This window comes from Nicotiana tomentosiformis, chromosome 11 (genome assembly GCF_000390325.3).
Source record: "Nicotiana tomentosiformis chromosome 11, ASM39032v3, whole genome shotgun sequence".
NCBI lineage: Eukaryota > Viridiplantae > Streptophyta > Magnoliopsida > Solanales > Solanaceae > Nicotiana > Nicotiana tomentosiformis.
The window spans coordinates 126,460,301-126,481,504 of NC_090822.1; the positions used below are offsets into that span (position 1 = coordinate 126,460,301).

Genomic DNA, 21,204 nt, shown 5'->3' on the forward strand with positions numbered 1-21,204 from the left:
ACTGCCTGATTTTAAGCGCTTTTTGTTGTTGTATTCATGAAATGCGTGTACAACTAGATTGTCCCGATTTTAGGCGCTTTTGTTGTTGTATTCATGAATATAGCAACGCGAATACATGTGAATACATGCGCGCACGGCTGGACTGCCTGATTTTAAGCGCTTTTTGTTGTTGTATTCATGAATGCAGCAGCGCAAATACAGCGAATACACTACCGTAACAACTGAATAGTAGCTATAGGAAGTAATTATGTATATGGTAGCTATAGGAAGTTAATAGTCACTAAACAATAATGGTTTCTGAAAATTCCTTTTATTTTATCCCACCTCTCATGTGGTATAAATTAGTACTGGGATTATAATCCCGGGATAATTTAGCTTGGTACTAATTTAGTCCGCATACCAAACGACCCCTAAATATCATATTTCTTAATTATCTAACACTTGATTGCATCTCAACCAAGAAGTTTAGTAATATAAACATTAGTCTTTAAAACACTAGATAATATCTTCCTACCTAAGCCTAATTGGTTAGAGTTATCCCGTACATGTACTTGTGGGAGGTATCATGTACCAGAATACACGACCCGTCATAAACAAAGAGAAAATTTTAAATTGTAGCATTAAGAAAATGTTTCTCGACTCATTTACTTCTCCGGAAGTACATTTCACACTTTGTTTCCAAGAGAATTCTTGTTTCCTTTTGATGTTTAAATTGTTAGGACATTGTAGTTGATTGTAAATCATGGTATTATATAAAGTTACATTAATTTATTTATAAATTAGCAAAATTCAAAAAAAATTCAAACGCTTACACCTTATATACCTCACTTTGAATCCCCATCTTTTAATACACTGTCAATTATTAAAAAAAATTAAGTGTGCCATTTGAGCCTTTCAATTTTTTTTTACATCTTTAGAAACCGTGAAAAGAAATTAATATATTCGTAATTTTACCAATTCTTTAGTAGATAGGTTAGAAACAATTCTAAGGAAAAGATTCTCAAGAGATAATACCGCTTCATTTCAACTAAGTTAGAAACAACGAAAGAATTCAGTCAACAAAAGCATGCAGTACTAGACAAAGAAGACGACAGAATTAGGAAAAGTAGAACGCAAAGAATCTCAATATAAAGAGTAGAACTGATGGAGATCTTGAGGATCTTACTTCAATTTCAAATAAATACATAATATAAATTATTAAAATAGAAGAACATTGAACACACAATAAGTAAAAGCCGATCATTTCGGGAAGCATACATCAAATTTTGGCAGAGGAAATGGAGTTGCCAAAAATAAGAGAACAAAAAGGAATTAAAAATCATGGAAATGGAGGAAAATGATCGAATAGTTAAAATTAGTAGTAGGTTGGCGGAGGAGATGCTGATGGGGGTGGAGGTGAAGCATAGGTGGCGGATTGCTCGTACTTCTCAGGTGGTGGAGGTGAGGCATAGGTGGGAGTTTGCTTGTAATAGTTCGTTGGTGGTGGAGGTGAGTAATAAGATGGTGATTTTTCATAAGTCTTTGGTAGAGATGGCACGTTGTAAGTTATAGGTTCGTAGTATTTTAGTGGAGGTGGAGGAGATTTATAGGAAGGTGTAGATTCTTTATAGTATGGTGGAGGTGGAGATTTGTAAGAAGATGGTGATTGCTCATAGTATTTTGGTGGGGGTGGAGGTGACTTGTAATACGAAGGTGATTTCTCATAATAAGTTGGTGGTGGTGGAGACTTGTAGTAAACTGGGGACTTGTAATATTTTGGTGGTGGCGGTGACTTATAGTATTTAGAGGGAGCAGGTGATTTGTAATATTTTGATGGGGATGGTGACTTGTAATACTTTGCAGGTGATGGGGATTTGTAGTACTTCGCAGGCGATGGCGACTTGTAGTAGTTCTTTGAAGGAGCTGGCGACTTGTAGTATTTCGCGGGAACGGGCGACTTGTAGTATTTCGCGGGAGCGGGCGACTTGTAGTATTTCGCGGGAGCTGGCGACTTGTAGTATTGCTTTGAAGGAACGAGTGACTTGTAGTAGTTTTTTGTAGGAGCGGGTGATTTGTAGTACTTCGAAGGAGCAGGTGACTTATAGTAAGGAGTAGGTACATGATACTTGGGTGGAGATGGTGATTTGTAATACTTCTTAGAGGCATAAGAAGGTGAGGGAGAAGTATACCCATAAGAGTAATCAGCAAAAACAGTGTTAGCTGCTATGCAAATTGCCAAAGCAGTTACAAGTAAAGGCCATTGCCCCAACTTTCCTAAGCTTGTCATTTTGCTTATGCAGCCAACAATACAGAAAGAATGAAAAGATCTTAAACTTGTCTTGCATAGTGAGTAGGGAGCTCTGGTTTTATATAGCAATGTGACATCCTTATTTTCCTCAATACAATGCCTTCATGCTTACCCACTAAGATAATACCAAATTCCAAATAAAAACCAGGTCACCATATGGTGGTTCTGGTGACTGAAATAATAATTTTTAACACTAACAAAAATAAATTTAAATAATTAAAAAACTGTCAGGATACCACTTGAGTTATGGCATCCTACTATCAAAGTAAAAGGTTGACTTTTTCTTAAAAAATAAACAGAAAAAGGGGGCAGTTCTTTTTGTTCTTCTATCAACTACATATCACTAAATATTGAACATGGAGTTCAAGGAAAACAGTGAATACACACAAGAGACACCATATATATATCGGGATTTGAGAGTCAGCTTATCCCAAACCTAAAACTTCATGTTACACCCTCTTAAGGAATGCAAGATTATTCCAATTTTGGGTAAAACCTGCCCTCAAGTTTCGTTCTGCTTCCATTGATTCAGCCTTAAGGACTTGTAAATGAAGCAATATGAAGGAATGAACAATTTAAATAGAACAAATAAGGCCATTGGGCTCAACGGAAAATTGAAACATTAGCTACCGGAAGTCTAATTTATCTTTTTTTTGCTTTTTTTTACTGTCTATATGTATTATATACAGACGTTAAGTTTAAATATCACCTACAAGTCTACAACAGCTCTTAAATGTCTATTAACTAGTAACTGTAGGGAGAATTTCAAACTAAGCAGGTGGCTGACCAGAACTTGTTAAGAAAATTCCACATTGAATTCATTTTTTTCACCTTGCAAATCGCAGTGTCCATTCTGTAGCTATTTCATCATGTTTGGTTTTATCTTCAAAGTATAAGTGTGCAATACCAGGAACAACGGGCTTATCTGCAAGAATCAGGATCAAAATATACTACCATCAGAATGCAGAAGAAAGGTAGTTATTATATTCATATAGTTAACTCATTGAAACCAAATAAGTGGAAGGACGTCCAGCATGAACCTGTGATCGCTTTCATCAAACAACACATGCAAACTTTATTATGCATTTTTTCGTTTCATAAAATTAACATACTTTTGTCTATTTTACTTCGGTTGAGAGAGGGCAAAGGAATGCAGATAGGAGATGAACTTACAGGTTTCTGGAGTGGTGAACATTGATCTCAGAGCAAGTAGTACTTTCGAGATTGTTAATGCTGGACTCCAGTTATCTGCTAGGATGTCCAAGCTAACATTGCCAGAAGGATCAACATTACAATGATATATGCGAGTTTTGAATACAACCTGCAAAAGCTTGAGGTCACATTGAAAAGAAAAGGGACCTAAAAGATAATCTCCAGGGAATGTTTCCACCGCCAGATTTAGCTGATAAACAAGAAATATTGTTAATTGTGTGAAGATGATTTTTGTTTATCGGCTGAATTTGGCAGTTGAAATGTTTCAACGAAGGCACCCATGTCTTTTGTTCAGATTAATTACAGTAAAGACTATGTTCTTGATAAGCATGGTACTGTATAAAGGTGAAAATAACTATACATATACCAGATCTTACGGAATTCTTTCCTCACTTCACTCATTTATTGTACACCAACCCAAAGTTCAGGAAGGATCAAATTTATCATCAATTTATGAATTTACTGGACTTGGTCGCATAGAGAATGATTTTGTTTCATGGCATAATTCACTTCATTTTCTGGTTCCGCAGCCGTGCTCTTTGTTGTCCTCTTCAAGCAATAATGCATAGTGATCATTTTAAACAAAAACCATAAAGAAGATTATACAAGTACGGAGGAAATCATCATTAGCTCAAGTTTCAGCCTTTACGCAGAGATAAATCAGGAGAAACAAGGAAGAACCAGAAAGAAACTTAGCACTCAAAACGAACATCACTGCACAATTTCCTAGAATTCTTATCTGTGTGTAACCTTTTGTCTCACAATTATAATGGCTAAAGAAGCTTCTATTATCCACCATGATGGTACTCTATAGGTAAAGAACACGAAAACCCAAAATATTTGAATTACCATTTTAAGACATGGCAACCTCAAAATCCTTAGAAACAATGTTTAGGATTCATGAAACAATCCAAAAGACATTATGTCCAGCTATTGTCTGATACTTTCATCAAACATGTGAAGAAATAAATAGAAGAATCATCAAGAGTATTAAGTTCCCAGAGTGATCATACATTTACACATGACCCAAAAATAAAGAACATAAGTAACAGTTTTCATAAAGGAAGGGAAGCAATCAAGCGACTATTTCATGGGAGGCAATTCGTTATAATAGCAATTATCATTTCTTATGTTAGTTTTATTCAGCAGAAAGAACACTGCAAAATTTATCAGAAGAGGGTGAACAAGGATCTCCGGCTGGTCTTTTCAGCTCGTACTAGTTTTAACAGTTATATCAGAAGATAGAGTTTCTTTTTATTGGAAAATATTGGAAACTTTTCATTCAGACAAAATACAACAATAGATGCCTTGCTTAAAAAAAAGGTACAACACTATATGCACGTATACATTCACTAATGCATATTCTTCAACATACCTTTGGAGGTTTAAATGGATAATCAGAAGGGAAGGTTATATCAAGAAAATATATTCCACCCTCATAAGGTGTTCCTGCAAGAAACAGGAAGATATTCATTCTGTGAAACACCAGGAATTCTTCAGTAAATCGAAGCAAAAAAAATAATTATCTATCTACTTATCTAAAAATCAAGCAGAAGTATACATTCAAACTTAAAAACCCATAATTCATGTAAACCCAATAAATAAACCAAGTGCTCAAAATTGTTATCCCGAGCATATTTAGAACTGCCATGGAATTCAAAGAAGTACTTGTAGCAGCACTCAGTTTGCAAAAACAAATGTTTTTATAACCAACTTTAAAAGAAACCAGGCAATAAGCACAGCCACATCAACATGAAGAATACAAAAATCACTTTCATCAGAAATAGCATTGTCATTTCCTATTATTTAGAGATTCAAGATACATTAACAGTAAGGTTTCGACCTACGTGGTATGCATCATCAGGCCAGATTCAACAAATAAGGTTATGCAGGACCTTGCCGTGAAGGAATTAAATAATTATTGGATTCAAGTCTCACCACAACTCATTAACAAAAAAAAGTATCTCCGTGTGCTTGTCCCTACGAGAATCAGAGCACACAGGATTTGGAGTTTTTTCTTTTTCTTTTTCGGATAAATCATGAGAGTAACTGTTAATACATACATGAATTAAGTAAATAAAAGCATCGTTTATCTTCTAAATGATAGAGTGACACACTTCAACACCAAATTGGTCAATTTACATCTAATGTCAATCCAACACAGTTAAAGTGGATTAAAGTAGTATTACGGTTTGGACAATATTCGAGTTGAAGTTAAAATAAATAATTTTTGTGGAAGTTTCAATTTGTTTGGACACAAGCTTCACTTAAAAAACAGATTTATGAGCTGAAACCAACATTTCACTTGAAATATACCTTCAAACAACTATTTCAATATTTCTCTTGAAGTTCATTATGTGCAAGTTCTAAAATACAGAATTGCAAGTTTGCAAATACTGTATAATAGTACTCATTCCCAAAGGGGACTAAGTATCCAACTTTATGCTTCAAACCCTAACACTTCACAGTATCATCCACCAAAAAAAAAAAAAAAAAGCTCAACACTTTGTAATACTTATCCACAAGAAAAAGAAAGATTAACTCCTTGTAGCTAAAGAAAGAGAGGGGAATAGAAGACTGACCAGGTGGGCCGAAGAGGGTAGCAACCCAATGGTAAAGATTATCGCCTTTAGGCCCAGCTGCACAATCTGGTGGTGCCTCTATGCTTAGTTCAGTCATTTCCTTCTGTATTCTCTTACCGGAACTAGACACCGACGTCGTCGACGGCCATGTTCTTCCTCCACTACTACTACCGCCGATTCCTATTCCGCCCGACGGAGCTCCGCCGTACATTGAAGATTATCTCTCAGTCTATCGAAGTGGATTGCTTTCTATTTCTGTTGCTTTCTTGCCTTTATTCCATCTTTCATACGACGTCGTTGGAAAGTATATAAAGAGATTATATAAAGAGATCATATTCGTGGTTTAAATATTCTCTTCTAAGTTTTCCTAATTACTTTATACGTATTTTAATTTGTTATAACAAAATATCTATCATTATTTCAGGCAATTATATTTTTAATAATTATTAAAGTGTATATATAAATTAAATTCTATTTTTAGTACTAGACAATTTGGTACTTAATAGGCGTTTGGACATAAAAATTATAATTTTTTTAAAAATATATATATATTTAGAGTTAAATTGAAAAATGATATTTGTAATTTGAAATTATGGCTGGACATGCATTTTACTAGAAAAAATATTGCAGTTTTGTGGGAAAAAAAAATCTGAAATTTTAAAAATGTGGTCAAAAGCACTTTTTGATTTTTAAAAAACTCATTTTCAAAAAATTTCCAAAAGCTTACAAAATTTTATGGATAAACACATTTTTGAAAGGAAAACATTTTATGGACAATTTCCATTCTTCAAATGAGGCTTTCATTTTGTCCCTAGACAGATACGGGAAGACCAGGAACTTTTTTGCTAGCATTGGGGGATTTTGACAATGATTTAATTAAAAATTTATAAAAAGAAAAGATGAAAGAGAATACTCCATAGTTTATTGCTTGGCATACAAAATTCTTTGGAGAATTACCAAAAATAATTGTTGTTTAAAAAATATTGCGCTACATATACTGAGTCATTACGTATGCAAGTTAAGATTGCGTACAATAGACTCTTATAGTCCGATCCTTCCCGGACCCCGCACATAGCGGTAACTTAAAGCACTGGACTGCCCTTTTTATATACTAAGTCATTAAGTATATCTAATGTACATTTTCACGTGACATTTATTCTCTTTCTATAATAATTTTGATTGGCCATCTTGTGCATACTTCTAACTATTCCGTCAAATACATTGACGAAACTTGACCTACCAAGGTACCTACAAGATGAGCCGGTTGACCGAATAGTGGATGAACGACAAATGGCAAGGAGGTTATTCATCAACCAAGATATAACTATGCCTGAATTCCAAACAAGTTGAGATCGACCTACATGAATCCTTGCTAACAATGTCACTCCATTTGAAGCTCATCTCAAGGCCAATGTTATACAAAATAAAAACAAAACTAAAATACTTGAAAGCATGTAAATCTCTGACATGACTAAATGACTCTTAGAAATTAGTAAACATGTAACATGACTAAAGTGGATATCATCAACAGGAATAAATATCAAAAAATGGATTTCAATCATCCAGTTGATGTCAGACAGATATCAATCATCTAAACTGACTACTGAAATGGTTCAATTTTCCTGAAAAATACATGAGGAATCATCAAGGGAAAGAACTGACTTCATAAAGAGGCTATTAAACAAAATGCACATTCACATCAAGCATCAACAAAGCAGAAAATACAGCCAATGTATACACGATAACAGATGCTCGAATCGTTGAACTCTGAGATGTCGGACTGATAGGTCCAAATGCTGCCGGAGGGAAAAGCCCACCTGGAGTCGAACTGTCGAATAAAAGAAAGCAATTTAGCACAGAAGCAATATTTTTGCAATTTACCATGTACACATATACTTAGTTTAGGTAATCTCACCTTCCTGTAAATTTACATGTTTTGGAACCTGCACAAGGATAACCATCAAATGAGTCGAGCTTTAGATAAGAAAGCAAAAGAAATGGTTCTGATAACATACACAGAGGACGAAAAGGGTTGTAATTTCAATGCATATTGTCTAGATCATTATCGACGATTTTGCAAGTATGATCCGGACAAGGGGCCAAAAGGGGAAAAAAGAAAGAAAAAGAAAATGGAAGAGCAAAGAGCTTTCTGTAGACTGAAATGCAGCATCAGCATGTTGAAATGTTATTTAGAAATATACTGCTAGATGCATTTAGCAGTATAGTGTACAGTCGCATACTTTGCATTTTACTCATTGTGTCACAACTTAGAGAACCATTGCAAAATCTGTAAGAAATCAAACAGATACAAGTTGCTTAACTTTGCAAAACAAGCAATGTTCCACTACCATATCTCATACACAAACATTTGAAAAAACTAATGTCATTCATCTAATGTAGCCATAAAAAATGTGACTAGACTGGACAAGAAGATAACTAAAAAAACAGTCAGTAGTCTCTTGGAACTCCTTTGTAGAGACAAAAAAGAAAATACATACTAAAACATCAGATATGGTAACTTACTTGGATCTTGTGTTGTCGTTGTTGCTGTACCATCAAAATCACATGTTCCACCAACACTACGCATTCTCTGATAATAGTCATTGTAAGCGTAAGAAGCATGATTTTGCAATGTATCTGGAAAATAACAAGGCTGCCCAGATTGAATAGCACTGCAATTAGCATGTCCCTGGCCACAAGCCCAGTTAATTCCATCTTGCAATTTGTTCTCATCTGCACCCTTTTTTGCTATACAGAAAACTGCAGTAGAATTGTCAGAGATGCCGCCCGAGGAACCTAGGCTAAGGGAATAAACCTCGCTCCCATTTATAGAAAAGATACCCCAGCTTCTTTCCGATATCGGTCCAGGTCTTTTGTCTTCATTGAACATCTCATAAATAAAGGTGTCAATGGGATTTTTAGGTTGACTAGGTGGACCTGTATCATTTGAAACACGCCGAATCAGGTTATTGTTAAAAGTTTCCGCATTTTCCTTAGTAGCATCGGGCTCATTGGCACCACCATCCCACGGCCAACCAGTCTCGGTCACAACGATTGGGATATCTGAAAAGTTGAGGGCTGCTATAGAGTTGTATGCAGCATCAACTAAAGCATCAAACATACTTACATAGTGAAACAGGGTGTTTGGATCAACAATTTGCTTCACTGTGGAGAGTGGTTGGAAAAGGGCATATTCAATCGGAAAGATTCCATCAGAGTGAACATATTCATAATACGGATAAGCATTCAACATGAAGTATGAGTTTGTGTTTCTTAGAAACTGAAGGATCTGGAAGATTGTTGAGTTCCAAGAAGAATTGAAAGTGGCAGTGGAAGGAGGAAATGCCCTAGCAATCACGTCCATTGATTGCGGGGTTGAAACTTTAACTTGGTTATTAAGTTGTGAAGCAACCAATGCTTTATGCAAGTAATTCATAGCAGGAACCAAAACCGGTGCAGCGTTTGGGATTGCGGTGAGAACTTCACTACCCACGGCAATAGCCGTAATATTTGTAGAGGGAATGTAAGCTGCTACATTTTTATTTACCCAAGCAGCTGCAGCTGATGGAGATTCTCCGATCCCTAAGACCTCATCATTTGTAACACCGATAACAACTTCGATACTAGAGTTGGCTAACGCATTCAACATATGAGCATCAGCATTAAATAGGCGCACATGAGTTATTTGATTAGCTTTAAGGAGTGCAACCACATCCGAAGCTGGCGGTAAATTTGAAACATCGGTGCCAATGTTTATTCCAACAAATGCACCTACAATTTTGAAATAACATACACATTAAAACTCCAAACAAAATCAAATCAAGGACAATACGTAAAAAGCTCAGCTGTTGGATCCTATTACAAATGAATCACATGAACAACAGAAAATCAAAACACAAAAAACAGGAACAACTAAGAACATAATCAAGTAACCAATGTCCTGAATCACCATACAACTATTAGATTATTGAGCTGATAAGTAGAAACTTAAGCATTACCTATTACATTTGAGATGAGGAAAGAAAATAGTATGGATATCGCAAGCCACGGTTTGAGCATCATCAGAAGCATCCAAAATTTATAACTCTAGTATCAATCAGCCTGCACTGTTGCTTCAGACGAGGTTTGTCAAGAGGTTCTACAGGAAATAGAGTACAAAAGTTAACGCGAGTTTCATTGAAAAGAAAGATGAACTCAGACGTATGACTGCCTCAAAAATGTAGGTCGATTATTAGCTCCAAATATAAACAGAAATGCAAAACTTAACAGGCAAAACACTCCTCCCCAATAAAACTGGCCCCAGATATCTAAAAAATGAGCAAAGAAATTCAAAAAGTGAAGACTTTTATAAATTTAACTATACGCATCAAAGGGAGAATACTTATTAAGAGAGTTCAACCACTGTAAAAAAAACTTTGGAATAAATGCTCTAACATTAGTTAACGGTAACCTTCTACATCATTGGGTTTCTCCTAATAGTATTAACCAGGAATTAGAGAACCCACCAAACGGATATGAAATAAGGTATAGGCGTGCGAGGAGCTCAAGAGTAAAGGCCAAGTCACCAAGCTATTACTATGGAGGGACGTGTTTATAGTAAAGTAATTCAAAAGAAAAGCAGTATCAGAAAGTGATAATAGAACTCTTTTCTCTCTAGCTTGTTGTCTGTGCTAAGAGCATGGGATTTTGTATAACAAACATGAACTCTACTAGAAGAATACAACAACAACAACAACAACAACAACAACAACAAACCCAGTGATTTCCCACAAGTGGGGTCTAGGGAGGGTAAGATGTACGCAGCCTTACGCCTACCCTGGAAGGGCAGAGAAGTTGTTTCCGATAGACCCCCATATGATGAAAAAAGTAATGGCAACAAGTACGAACAACAACAAGATAAAAAAGACAGAACCCAAGAAAGCAGTTAAACTCTAGGTAGTAATAGCACTCTACTGGAAGTCCAGAAGAATATACACCATATTCCCACCCAACCCTGCAATAAGAAAAAGGAAGGCACACTCTCATAACACAAGAAATCTTAGCATAATATTCCACTAAAGGATGTCTACTGTCTAGCGAATCCAGATTTCCCGCAGTGACAACTCCACAGCAAAAGACCAGCACTTAATGCATTCTTGTTCATTAAACAAAGACCTAACAAAAGATTCAAACTTTTGGCAGTTTAGAATGCTTGTTCTCCTAAATAATAGATCACAGGATTGCCCAAGTATTTGACATTTCAGTTTCAGTCATCCAATTCTTGGTATACAAATAGTGTCATGTACTTATTAGTCCACTTCAGGGTAGTTTAAAAACAAAAGAAATTGTCACTACAGAGGTAACATTGATTAAGACATGTGCTTTATCAGTTCATAAGAGCAAAAACAGTGTTCAAAATAACAAAACAGTCACTCTCATAAGAGCAAAAACAGTGTTCAAAGAACTAAACGTTAACAAAAACTAACATTATCTAACACCTTAAAAAGCATAGACAACACCAAAATCCAAGAAATATTTAAAGATTAAGAAACCCTTTACAAATTTAGCCTCAACTTCAAAATCCCACATCTCAAAACTGCTTTAGAAGCACACAACATTTCAGACAGAAGCAGAAAATGAAGGAGCAGGAGAAGAAAAAAAGAAAGAAAGTACCTTAATTGAACTTCTGCTCCACTGAAGCAAACAAAGAAAATCTACTAACCAAGATCCTATAAAAGTTAGTAAACTCAAACAGTCAAATGTAAACACAGACAGTTTAGAGACAAAACCCCTTTAACTTCTCTTCACTTTGGGTACAAAAACAAAGGAATGAGTGGTCATAAAATTACCTAAAGGAAACTGGAACAACACAGGACACTAGTCTACTGTAGTAACTTCAGTACCCCAAAATGAGCTGTTCATTTATTACTACATAAGTAATTATTGTTAAATATCACTAACCTTCTTGCATAAAGATTTAATCTTTACCCTTAAACTATACTAATATATAAAAAACAAAAACACCCACGTACACTATGAACCAAATAAATTATTTTATTCATGTCATTGTACATATCCACAATAAAAAGATTATTATTTTCATACTATATGACAAAAAAAGTATAAAGAGACCTTAAATGTAGAGCTTGTGCTAATCTCAACTCTAGAACTTTACAGATACTGTGTACCATTTTTTTGTTTTTTTACTTGTCTTTAGATGGATGAAAATAAATTTCTTGGAATATGGAAAAGGCATACAAAAAGTAAAAGAAAAAAAGTTTTTCTTTTTGCATTTATTTTTTTATTTTCTAGATCTAAAGATTCTTGAAATCTGGGGACAGAGATTTTGAGACATATCGAAATTTTCGCCTTATGTCTAGCTTAACACAATCTAGTGGTACATTCCCTTAAATTCCTCTTTGTTTTCTTTTCTTTTTTATTTATTATTTTAAAACAAATGAGATACTCTCACTCTTTCAGTTTTGGTGAACCTATTTGTCAGTTTAAAAAAGTGATCTCTTTCTAAATTTGATAACAATTTAACTTAAACTTACAATTCTATCATTAATGAGAAGTTTTTATAACCACACAAATACTATGGGTCCCTTTTTGATTTATTTAGGACCACAAATTATAAAAGTCTTTATTTTTTCTTAAACTCCGTATCCAATCAAACAGGTTCACATAACTTAGAACAGAAAGAGTAATTGTTTTTATCTTAAAATTTTAGTAAAGAAAAAAGAAGGAAAAAAAAAGGGCCTTTGGGGAGTTTCCCTCACAAAAGAAGAATTATTTCAGGTTGAGAAAAAAAACAGAAGAATGTGAAAAGTCTATAAAAATATGGTAAAATGATTGAGTATTTATGAACAGATTCCTAGTATCTTTTTTCCTATAGTTGAAGCCAACTAAGCATGTGTGTACTAAGGACTTGGAGGTATGGGCTCTTAGAATTCAAACACAAAAACAACAATAAAAGAACAAAATATACAACACCAGATAGTGAATTAGTGATATATAAAGTCCATTACTATGTTATAGTAGTATCACACTATCATTTTGTACTGTAGCAACTTATAATGATTATTTTCCTCTTTAATACAACTCAAAATAGTGAACAATTAAAATCATCCGTTATACTTCGAGCTATTTGTCTTGTATTTAGTATAACCTCGTTGAAGCTCAGGCGGTATTAAAGTCAAAAAATTCAATAATGATGTTCAAAGTCTATGCAATTTTGAAAAAATGTTCAAAGTTTATTTTTTAATTAATAACAAAAAATATTTTACTTTATACACAATATAATTGCGAAGAATATTCAGTTGACCACCTTGGCTACATATAATTTCACCCCTGGCTCTAACGAGGAGCGAGTGAATTTTATGTGTCAAATACTTCAGATAAAAATGTTATATTTATCCCTCTACTTTTGACTATGATTTAAAATTATGTTCAATAATACCTAAAGAAAGGAGCTCTGTTAGGATCAAGAGTAAATATGAGATTATTTATTATATGTAAGCACATGAATAATCCGAAGTATTGGATGAAATATTCCACTAAACCAATATAAAATAGTTATATTATTACTTAATTCTTGAAGTGCATATAGATCAAAAGTAAATCTGGTTTAATAAGAGTAGTGAAGAAATTCATATGTAAGATTTTAGATACTTTCTCATTATAGGAAGAGTGAATTATTTTAATAGGGAAAAAGTCATTAATTTGGTCAAATGTTTGCAGAATGTTCGAAAATGCAGACAAAGGCATCCAGTTGGAAAGTGACAATTTTTCAATGGCCAACATCATTTGCAATTTGATGCTACCTTTTTTTCAAATTCAGGAAGCATATGCTTCTGGTGGGACCCTTATTTATATTTCTTCTAAAGAAAACAAAATTCTTTGACATTATTTAGTACAACTTTTAATGTAGATATTTGAAATAATATATATATATATATATATATTATACATGAAAAATCTCACTAATTAACTTCTTAGTATACTTGGTTACAAATGACTTTGGTTGCGGGACTTGAACTAGCTCGGGGACTAGGTTCCGAGGTCATCAAAATAAAGTGTGATTACTAGCTGGTGGTGAACCAAGTATATGGAATTTTTGACACCAAGGAGGAGCGCATGCAATAATACTTGAACAAGGTTCAAGTATTAATTTCTCGGTTCACAGAGTGGTCAATCATCCACATTCCAAGGGAGGAAAATGTGGAGGCAGTCGCATTAGCCAATTTGGGTTCATCCACAGAAATGAAAGGATCTGATTCTGGTGCGGTAGTTCAATTGCTACATTCGATGTTGGATGTGGACAGTTACTGTGAAGTTAATTCAACCAACTTAATCTGGGATTGGTGTCACGGCCCAAAAATATCACCTGTCGTGATGGCGCCTATCTCAATATTAGGCGAGCCGGCAATCTTAGTAAACCACTATATCTTTTTAGTTTGAAAAAATATATTTAAATTCAGCGGAAGAAATCTCACAAATACATATATAAACACTCCCAAAACTCGGTGTCACGGAGTACATGGGCATCTAAACAATAACAATGTCTGACTGATGAAACACTCTCTGAAAATATAGAACAGTACAAAAACTAAAAGGAAAGAAAGTCAAGGTATGCGGACGTCAAGCAGCTACCTCGATAGTTTTCAATGGATAAAGCTTCAAAAGATTAGCAACCGCCGTGTCCGGACGTACCTGGATCTGCACACGAGGTGCATTGTAACGACCCGACTTGTCATTTTTTTGAGTAATTACTCTCCTTTCAACTATTTGAAGTCTTGAATAATTTCCTACGAGGTATTATGACTTGTACACAAAATTTGAGTTCATTCCGGATTGATTTGCTATGTTTCGGCATCGAACCTGGAATGTTTGATGTCGATTCTTCAAGAATATATGGTATCACATTAATCAAGTGAGCTCCAAATTCAGTTTTGATTGAAGTATTAGATCCGCATTGAAATTACGGAGCCATAGCAAAAAGAATCATTGAATTCGGACATCGTATGAGAGAGTTATGCCTATTTTCGTAACTGGAACGATTTTTCCGTCGCCGCGAGCGCCCAGGATAGCGTGGGGCGCTAGCCCTGGCGCTGGGAATTTTGGGATACTGGAAACTGCGACACAGGCAGCGCCCCACGCTACCTGTAACGCCCGAAACATCTGAGGGTCTATAAAACGGATTTTTTGACCATTTTTGACAAAAATAGAGTTGGGGAGCTCGGTTTAGGCGATTTTTGGGCGATTTTCATGGGAAATCATTGGGGTAAGTGTTCCTTATCCTATATTGATTATATTTCATGATTCCATGTGTAAACCCGATCGGTGGATTTTGTATCCGACACATGAAATAAGTTAAGCGAAAGTCTAAAAGAAATAATCAATAAGTAATTTAATTTAATTGATTAGTATCTGAATCTTAACATGGGGAGTTAAATAAGATTTAATGGATGAATTTTAAAATTGAATAAGGAGTGCAATTACGAATTTTTAGTGGAATAATTCTTAATTAATTATGGTGGATATTAATTTCAAAAATTAGAAATTAATTTCATAATTAAAAGCCTTGTTAATTAATTTTTGTGGTCCCTACTGTGCCTAAATAATAGAAAATAAAAGAATTTTTTTTCTCGTGGAAAAGAAAACCCAACAGGTTTTGGAAAAGGGTTTTAACCCTTAAAACTTGTGCTATAAATACATAAGGTTTTCCACCTAGAGGAGGCAGAACAAGGTGGCCGAAATTTTCAACCTTTTTCCTAAAAAATTTCGCCCACACGAAATTACTATTTCCGGATATTATTTGAGTAACACAGTAGAAGACTGTGGAACGTTCGCGAATCTTTATCATGCTGATGATGGAGAATTCATTGAGTTGCTGTGGAATTGGAGGCTCACGTGATAGAGGAGCTTTGTTCACGCTTCAAGAGGTAACCCGTGAAATCTCGTTTATACCAGTTGTCTATATTACATGTGATTTTGATACTGGGATTGCTTCCTCTACTTATTATAATCCTTCAATTGGCATCAGAGCCCACTCACATCTAATTAGAAAACTAGATTTTTCATGAAACAAGAATATCGTGTTTATGTGCGTTTTTGAATTACATGTATATGTGGTTTTCTGAAAAACCGCACTACTGTTTTGTGAATTAACTGTGCAAAAATTTAGATTATTCTTGTAATCATGAGGTATCTGTTTTTTATTGATATTTGATTGGGATGATCTGATTTTTTTTGGTAAACCCTAGAAAAACGCAAAATCTGATTTTGACCGAATTGCCAGTATTTTTGGAGGTCAACAAAGTTGACAGATTCCGATTGAGCTGAAATGTGGTGGGCCCATCGAAAATGACGTGGTGAAAAAAACTCACTGCTTTAACAGTGAATCATGGTATTTTTCAGAGGTCGTTTGGACTGTGTTTTGGACGTTTTTTTATTTTCTAAAAATTATTTCTTAATAATTTTAATTCAATGGTGGTGGGGGTGACTCCCCATGGTCTCCATGATTAAATACTGGTGATATAATAGGTTTACACATTGGCTACTAGTAAATAGACGTGTTGTTGTATTAAATTTATTAATAGAAGTGTAGGATTTTATTGAATATGTCTTACAAGGTACAATTGATATTGTGTGATGATATAATTATTTTGTAAGAAAGTGAAATCCTCTGTTTGATATCCAAGATGACTAATGATTGGAGCGTTTGGTATATTTATGCATAAAAACATTTCTCAAATTTTAGTTTATGTTTTCATGCCCTACGTAATTACTAATCTTGGATTTTCAATGAAAAATTTTGTTCTCTGGTTGGAGGTTGTAATTAAGTGAAATATGATGGTATTTTGTATGAGTTTTATATTATTGGTATGGCTTTTAAGTTGTGGTCCATAATCTGCCGTAAAATAATTTTATGAGCTACATGTATCTTCACTCGTAAATTAAGAATTTTGTGAGTAATAAATAGTTACCACTAAAGTGGTTTGTTTGTGTGAAGTCATGAAAAAATCTTAATAAATTTGTACATGTGAAATTGTATCATTTCATGGATTGAGCATTATGATTAATAAGTAGGATCCACAAAATGGTCTATTTATTTGAGTCATTAAAATCTGCTTAATGTACCATGTGAAAATTATCCTTGATAAATCTACATTAGTGGGGAGGTTCTTAACTAGAAAAAGAGTTGTATCTTTGGGTACTAGTGAGACCAACTCCACCCATGAGAAGAGATATTAAGTTTTTCGCCGAATGGGAGAAAATATAATATCTTAGGTTCTTGTGTATTTAATAAAAGGATAATTTATTGTAAAGGAGATATTATGTATCCTAGAAATAGGGAGAACATAATATATGCCTTGAGCTCGTATTATAATTATAAAGAGAATAGAAATCAATATCATATTTATTTTAATTCATGAAACTGCTTAAAACGGTTATTCTCCGAGTTTGGTTACAGGCTGGTGGTCATAAATTTGACAAACTCCGATTGACCTGAAATTTGGTAGGTTTATCGAAAACGATCTAGTGAGAAAAACTCGCTGATATGCAGTGAATCATGTTGTTTTTCGACATTTTGAGATCGTTTAGATGGGTTTTCAAACAGTCCATTGAATTGAATTTGTTATAAATATGAAAAAGTTATTCTTTATATATAGGCTATATTTATGTTAAATCTTAAACATAATGATTTAACTTGATATGATATACGACAAGAATGCAAATCACATGGATTTAATCCTAAATGCGCCAAAAAATAATTTATTTGAATTTGGTCTAGTTTTTTGGCGATCGTGAATTTCACGATCTCCGAATTACCTGAAATTCGGTAGGATCATCGGAAACGATCAGTTAAGGAGAAATCACTGCTATGCAGTGAACCACATCATATTTGATGATTCGGGATCGTTTAGATGAGTTTTTTGGAGGTTTGGCGGATTAAAGTATGATTTACATACGAAAAGTCATTCTTTCTGTCATTTTATTTATATCTAATCTGGAACATGATAACACATGTTGATTTGACATGAATCGGTATATGATAAGAATGTAGGTCATATTTTAAATTCTTAAAAAATGATTAAAATGATAATTTTCCAAATTTGGTCGCAATTTTTGGAGATTGTGATTTTAACGATCTCCGATTGGTCTGAAATTTGGTAGGTTTATTAGAAACATCCTAGTGAACAATACTCACTGTGATGCAGTGAAAAACATTAAATTTAGCGTCTTAAGACTGTTTAAATGGGGTATTGAGCATTTTATTTAATTATGGAACTTAATCCTCAGAGAAAAGTCCGTTGTTGTGATAAAGTGGTGATAGGAATTAACCCCTATGGTCTCCATTTTTATTTATTTATAGTGAGATAATAAATTTACGCGTTGACATTAGGTCTTCCTCCATATCGGATAAATTTATTATGAACTCACTAGATACAGTTACTAGTTATTGATAACCTGTATTAACTCTCTATCTGAGTTTAAAAGGTTGAATCAATTTTGTAACTAAAATATAATCATGATTAAGTGGTGATAGAAATATATTTCTATGTCTTCAGCTATTAATTTCAAGTGAGTAATAAATTTATGCGTTGACTTTAGGTCTTCCTCCATATTAGATAGATTTATTGTAAGCTCACTAAGTGAAATACTAGTAATTGATATTGTGTACTTACTCTCCATTTGAGTATACATGTTGAATCAATGGAACTAGACCTATTAATTATGATGTTCACTTGACTTAAATTAATAGTATACTCTCCATCTGAGTTGGGTCTGTTTCAATTAGTGGAGTGAATAATTTGGCATTATATATATATATATATATATATATATATATATATATATATATATATATATATATATGTTGTATGAGTAGTTCTTTTCCCATTGAAATTGATATTCAAGATGCATGACATATATGTGTAGTGTGTTTAAAATTTTCGTATTAAAAGGTTATATACAATTGACTGAAAATAATAGTATACTCTCCATCTGAGTTGCTCCTATTTATTTTTGGATTGTATAATTCTTGCATTATATAATATACTTTGCAAGAATAATTCTTTTCCCATCGAAATTTATTATTCGAGATGCACGTATGTATATAAATATTGAATGTAGTCTGAATTTTACTATTCAGTATTTTGACTTATTATGATCTATTTAATATTTTTATCTCAACTCCACAATGACTTCATGCAATTTGTCGTATTACTTGTTAAATTTTTTTTTTTGTGATAAGACATTAATTTGAAGGATGCGATATATGTACCTTTTGTTAGAAGGAATTTAATTCTGATTTCTGGGCAAGATAAGAGATGGATATTTGTTTTCTTTTTCAAATAACTCTTGAGTTATTGAGCTTGATAAACATTTTATCACTTGTGGTACATGAATACATGACCTTGTTATTGTATATTAATGTCTCTTCTGGACAGAACAATATTAGTCTACCTCATAAGAGAATATGTTCTTCAAAAATTGAGAAAAATAATATGTACACTTTTGTCTAAGTCATATTAATCTGGATAGGGTTTCAAGTTGGTCAAGGATGGACCTTAAGGTTCATTGAAAGTAGAGGCACTACCAACTTGTAGATCCTGTTTGGAAGGAAATTTGACTCAAGGTTGTTTCCCTTCAAAAGGAAATAAAACTAATGATAAGCTAGAATGAATCCCTTCTTATTTGTATGGTTAAATGAACATACTGGTAAGAGATAGTTTTGAGTATTTTTGTGACGTTCATAAATGATTACTCAAAATATTAATATATTTATTTGATGCATCGTAAGTCTTAATGAATTAAGTAATTCAAGGTTTTTAAGACTTGAAACGGAGAAGCACCAAGGAAATATATTAAATTACTGCAATTTGATTGTAGTGGCGAGCACCTCTCTAAAGAGTTCTTTTGTTACTTCTCAGAATAAGGGATTACATCTCAATTGACTACACCGCAAACTCTATAATAGAGTGGTGTAGTAGAAAGAAGAAATAAGTTTTTTTTGTACATGGATAGATTAATGACGTGTTATTCAGATTTGCCTTATTTATTTTTGGAATATTTCCTGAAAACTGCAAATTATATTCTGAATTTAGTTCCTTCAAAGTTAGTACCCGGGACATCTATAGAACTGTGGATTGAATGTAAGCTCAGTCTATGGCATGTTCAGATATGGAATTGTCCCGCGTATGTGCTGAAAGGGAAAGCGGATATGTAAGTTGGAACTAAGAATGGACAGGTACATGTTTATTGAATATCCAAGAAAACGAATGGAGTTTTATTTTATTGTCCTAAAGAAAACAAGGCAATTGTTAAAATAAATGCATTTTTCTAGATAAGGGCTGTTTAATAAACCATGTTCCTAGAAGTAAACTATTTTTATAGGAACTTGGCAAAGAAATAACTAGATGTTCAAGAACATCAAAACCCACATGTCTGAATTGATGTTCCATTGCATTTAAGTAGTGGGAGAACGTTAGTAGACATGCCTTTATCGAGTGGGAGTGATGTTTGAACAGTGAACACTATAGTAAGAAGTCACTAATATTTCAATGTCGTAAGGTAATGAAGGTAATATTAGTAGTACTCCGTCGTAGTGGGAGAATACAAAGGAAAATCATAGTTTGGTATACACGCTTAGGATAGTTTTGGTAACAGGATCCCTGAAGAGTTTAATACCAAACTAGATAGTTACGACAAAGTACTACTAGACAAAAATTGCATCAGAAATAACTTGGCAAGATTCTTTAACAAAATCTTATTTTTTAGAGACTTTTAATAGTCATGTAAAAAGAATGCCTGAAAAAAAGTTGTAGATGCATGGTCACAAGTCTAAGTGAGAGATTATTGGGACATATACTATTAACCATGCGTTTAGATATAGTATATTCTAATAATTGTCATGGTTAAAAGTCTAAGTAGGAGATTGTTGGGATATATACTATTAACCATGTGTTTGGTTTGGATATAGTATTTATTATAAAATAATTATTTATTCAATTTTAATAAAATTTTAAATAGATCATATATTAATCTGTGTCCTTTGCTTATATAGTAGATGATTTAGTGTATAGAGTTTAGCTTATACACGGAAGATTAGATAATCGGTTCTCGGTTCTTATAAGT

The 21,204-nt window shown here is 33.6% G+C and overlaps 3 protein-coding genes across 5 annotated transcripts; all 3 read right to left on the minus strand.

The window, feature by feature from the left end:
- Positions 1–1,128: 1,128 nt before the first annotated feature.
- LOC104121526 (extensin-1-like) lies at positions 1,129–2,335 on the minus strand. Its single transcript, XM_009633544.4, has one exon. It carries the CDS (start codon positions 2,264–2,266, stop codon positions 1,355–1,357), a length of 912 nt encoding a protein of 303 aa, XP_009631839.1. The 5' UTR covers positions 2,267–2,335; the 3' UTR covers positions 1,129–1,354.
- Positions 2,336–2,846: 511 nt separating this feature from the next.
- On the minus strand, positions 2,847–6,404 carry LOC104121525 (constitutive photomorphogenesis protein 10). Its single transcript, XM_009633543.4, has 4 exons — positions 6,082–6,404; positions 4,875–4,948; positions 3,461–3,608; positions 2,847–3,212 (listed from the first exon to the last, which is right to left on the minus strand). The coding sequence occupies exons 1-4, from the start codon at positions 6,290–6,292 to the stop codon at positions 3,115–3,117; spliced, it is 531 nt and encodes a 176-aa protein (XP_009631838.1). The 5' UTR covers positions 6,293–6,404; the 3' UTR covers positions 2,847–3,114.
- Positions 6,405–7,600: 1,196 nt separating this feature from the next.
- On the minus strand, positions 7,601–12,123 carry LOC104121523 (glucan endo-1,3-beta-glucosidase 4). 3 transcript variants are annotated; one of them, XM_009633537.4, is made up of 6 exons: positions 11,910–12,123; positions 11,734–11,789; positions 10,080–10,219; positions 8,605–9,852; positions 7,997–8,024; positions 7,601–7,909 (listed from the first exon to the last, which is right to left on the minus strand). In XM_009633537.4, exons 3-6 carry the CDS (start codon positions 10,150–10,152, stop codon positions 7,759–7,761), a joined length of 1,500 nt encoding a protein of 499 aa, XP_009631832.1. In that variant the 5' UTR covers positions 10,153–10,219; positions 11,734–11,789; positions 11,910–12,123; the 3' UTR covers positions 7,601–7,758. The 3 variants fall into 3 exon arrangements, with proteins under 3 accessions (XP_009631832.1, XP_009631835.1, XP_033508810.1); XM_009633540.4 differs by lacking the exon at positions 11,734–11,789; XM_033652919.2 differs by lacking the exon at positions 11,910–12,123 and having other exon boundaries at positions 11,734–11,897.
- Between the last annotated feature and the right edge of the window lie 9,081 nt (positions 12,124–21,204).

Coding starts and splice junctions, on each gene's coding strand:
- LOC104121525 (XM_009633543.4), bottom strand. CDS start 6,292: ATGTACGGCGGAGCTCCGTCGGGCGGAATAGGAATCGGCGGTAGTAGT. Junction 4,949..6,081: donor TACCCTCTTCGGCCCACCTG/GTCAGTCTTCTA, acceptor TGTTTCTTGCAG/GAACACCTTATGAGGGTGGA. Junction 3,213..3,460: donor GTTCACCACTCCAGAAACCT/GTAAGTTCATCT, acceptor TGATTCTTGCAG/ATAAGCCCGTTGTTCCTGGT.
- LOC104121526 (XM_009633544.4), bottom strand. CDS start 2,266: ATGACAAGCTTAGGAAAGTTGGGGCAATGGCCTTTACTTGTAACTGCT.
- LOC104121523 (XM_009633540.4), bottom strand. CDS start 10,152: ATGCTTCTGATGATGCTCAAACCGTGGCTTGCGATATCCATACTATTT. Junction 9,853..10,079: donor CCTCATCTCAAATGTAATAG/GTAATGCTTAAG, acceptor TCAAAATTGTAG/GTGCATTTGTTGGAATAAAC. Junction 7,910..7,996: donor ACATGTAAATTTACAGGAAG/GTGAGATTACCT, acceptor TTTATTCGACAG/TTCGACTCCAGGTGGGCTTT.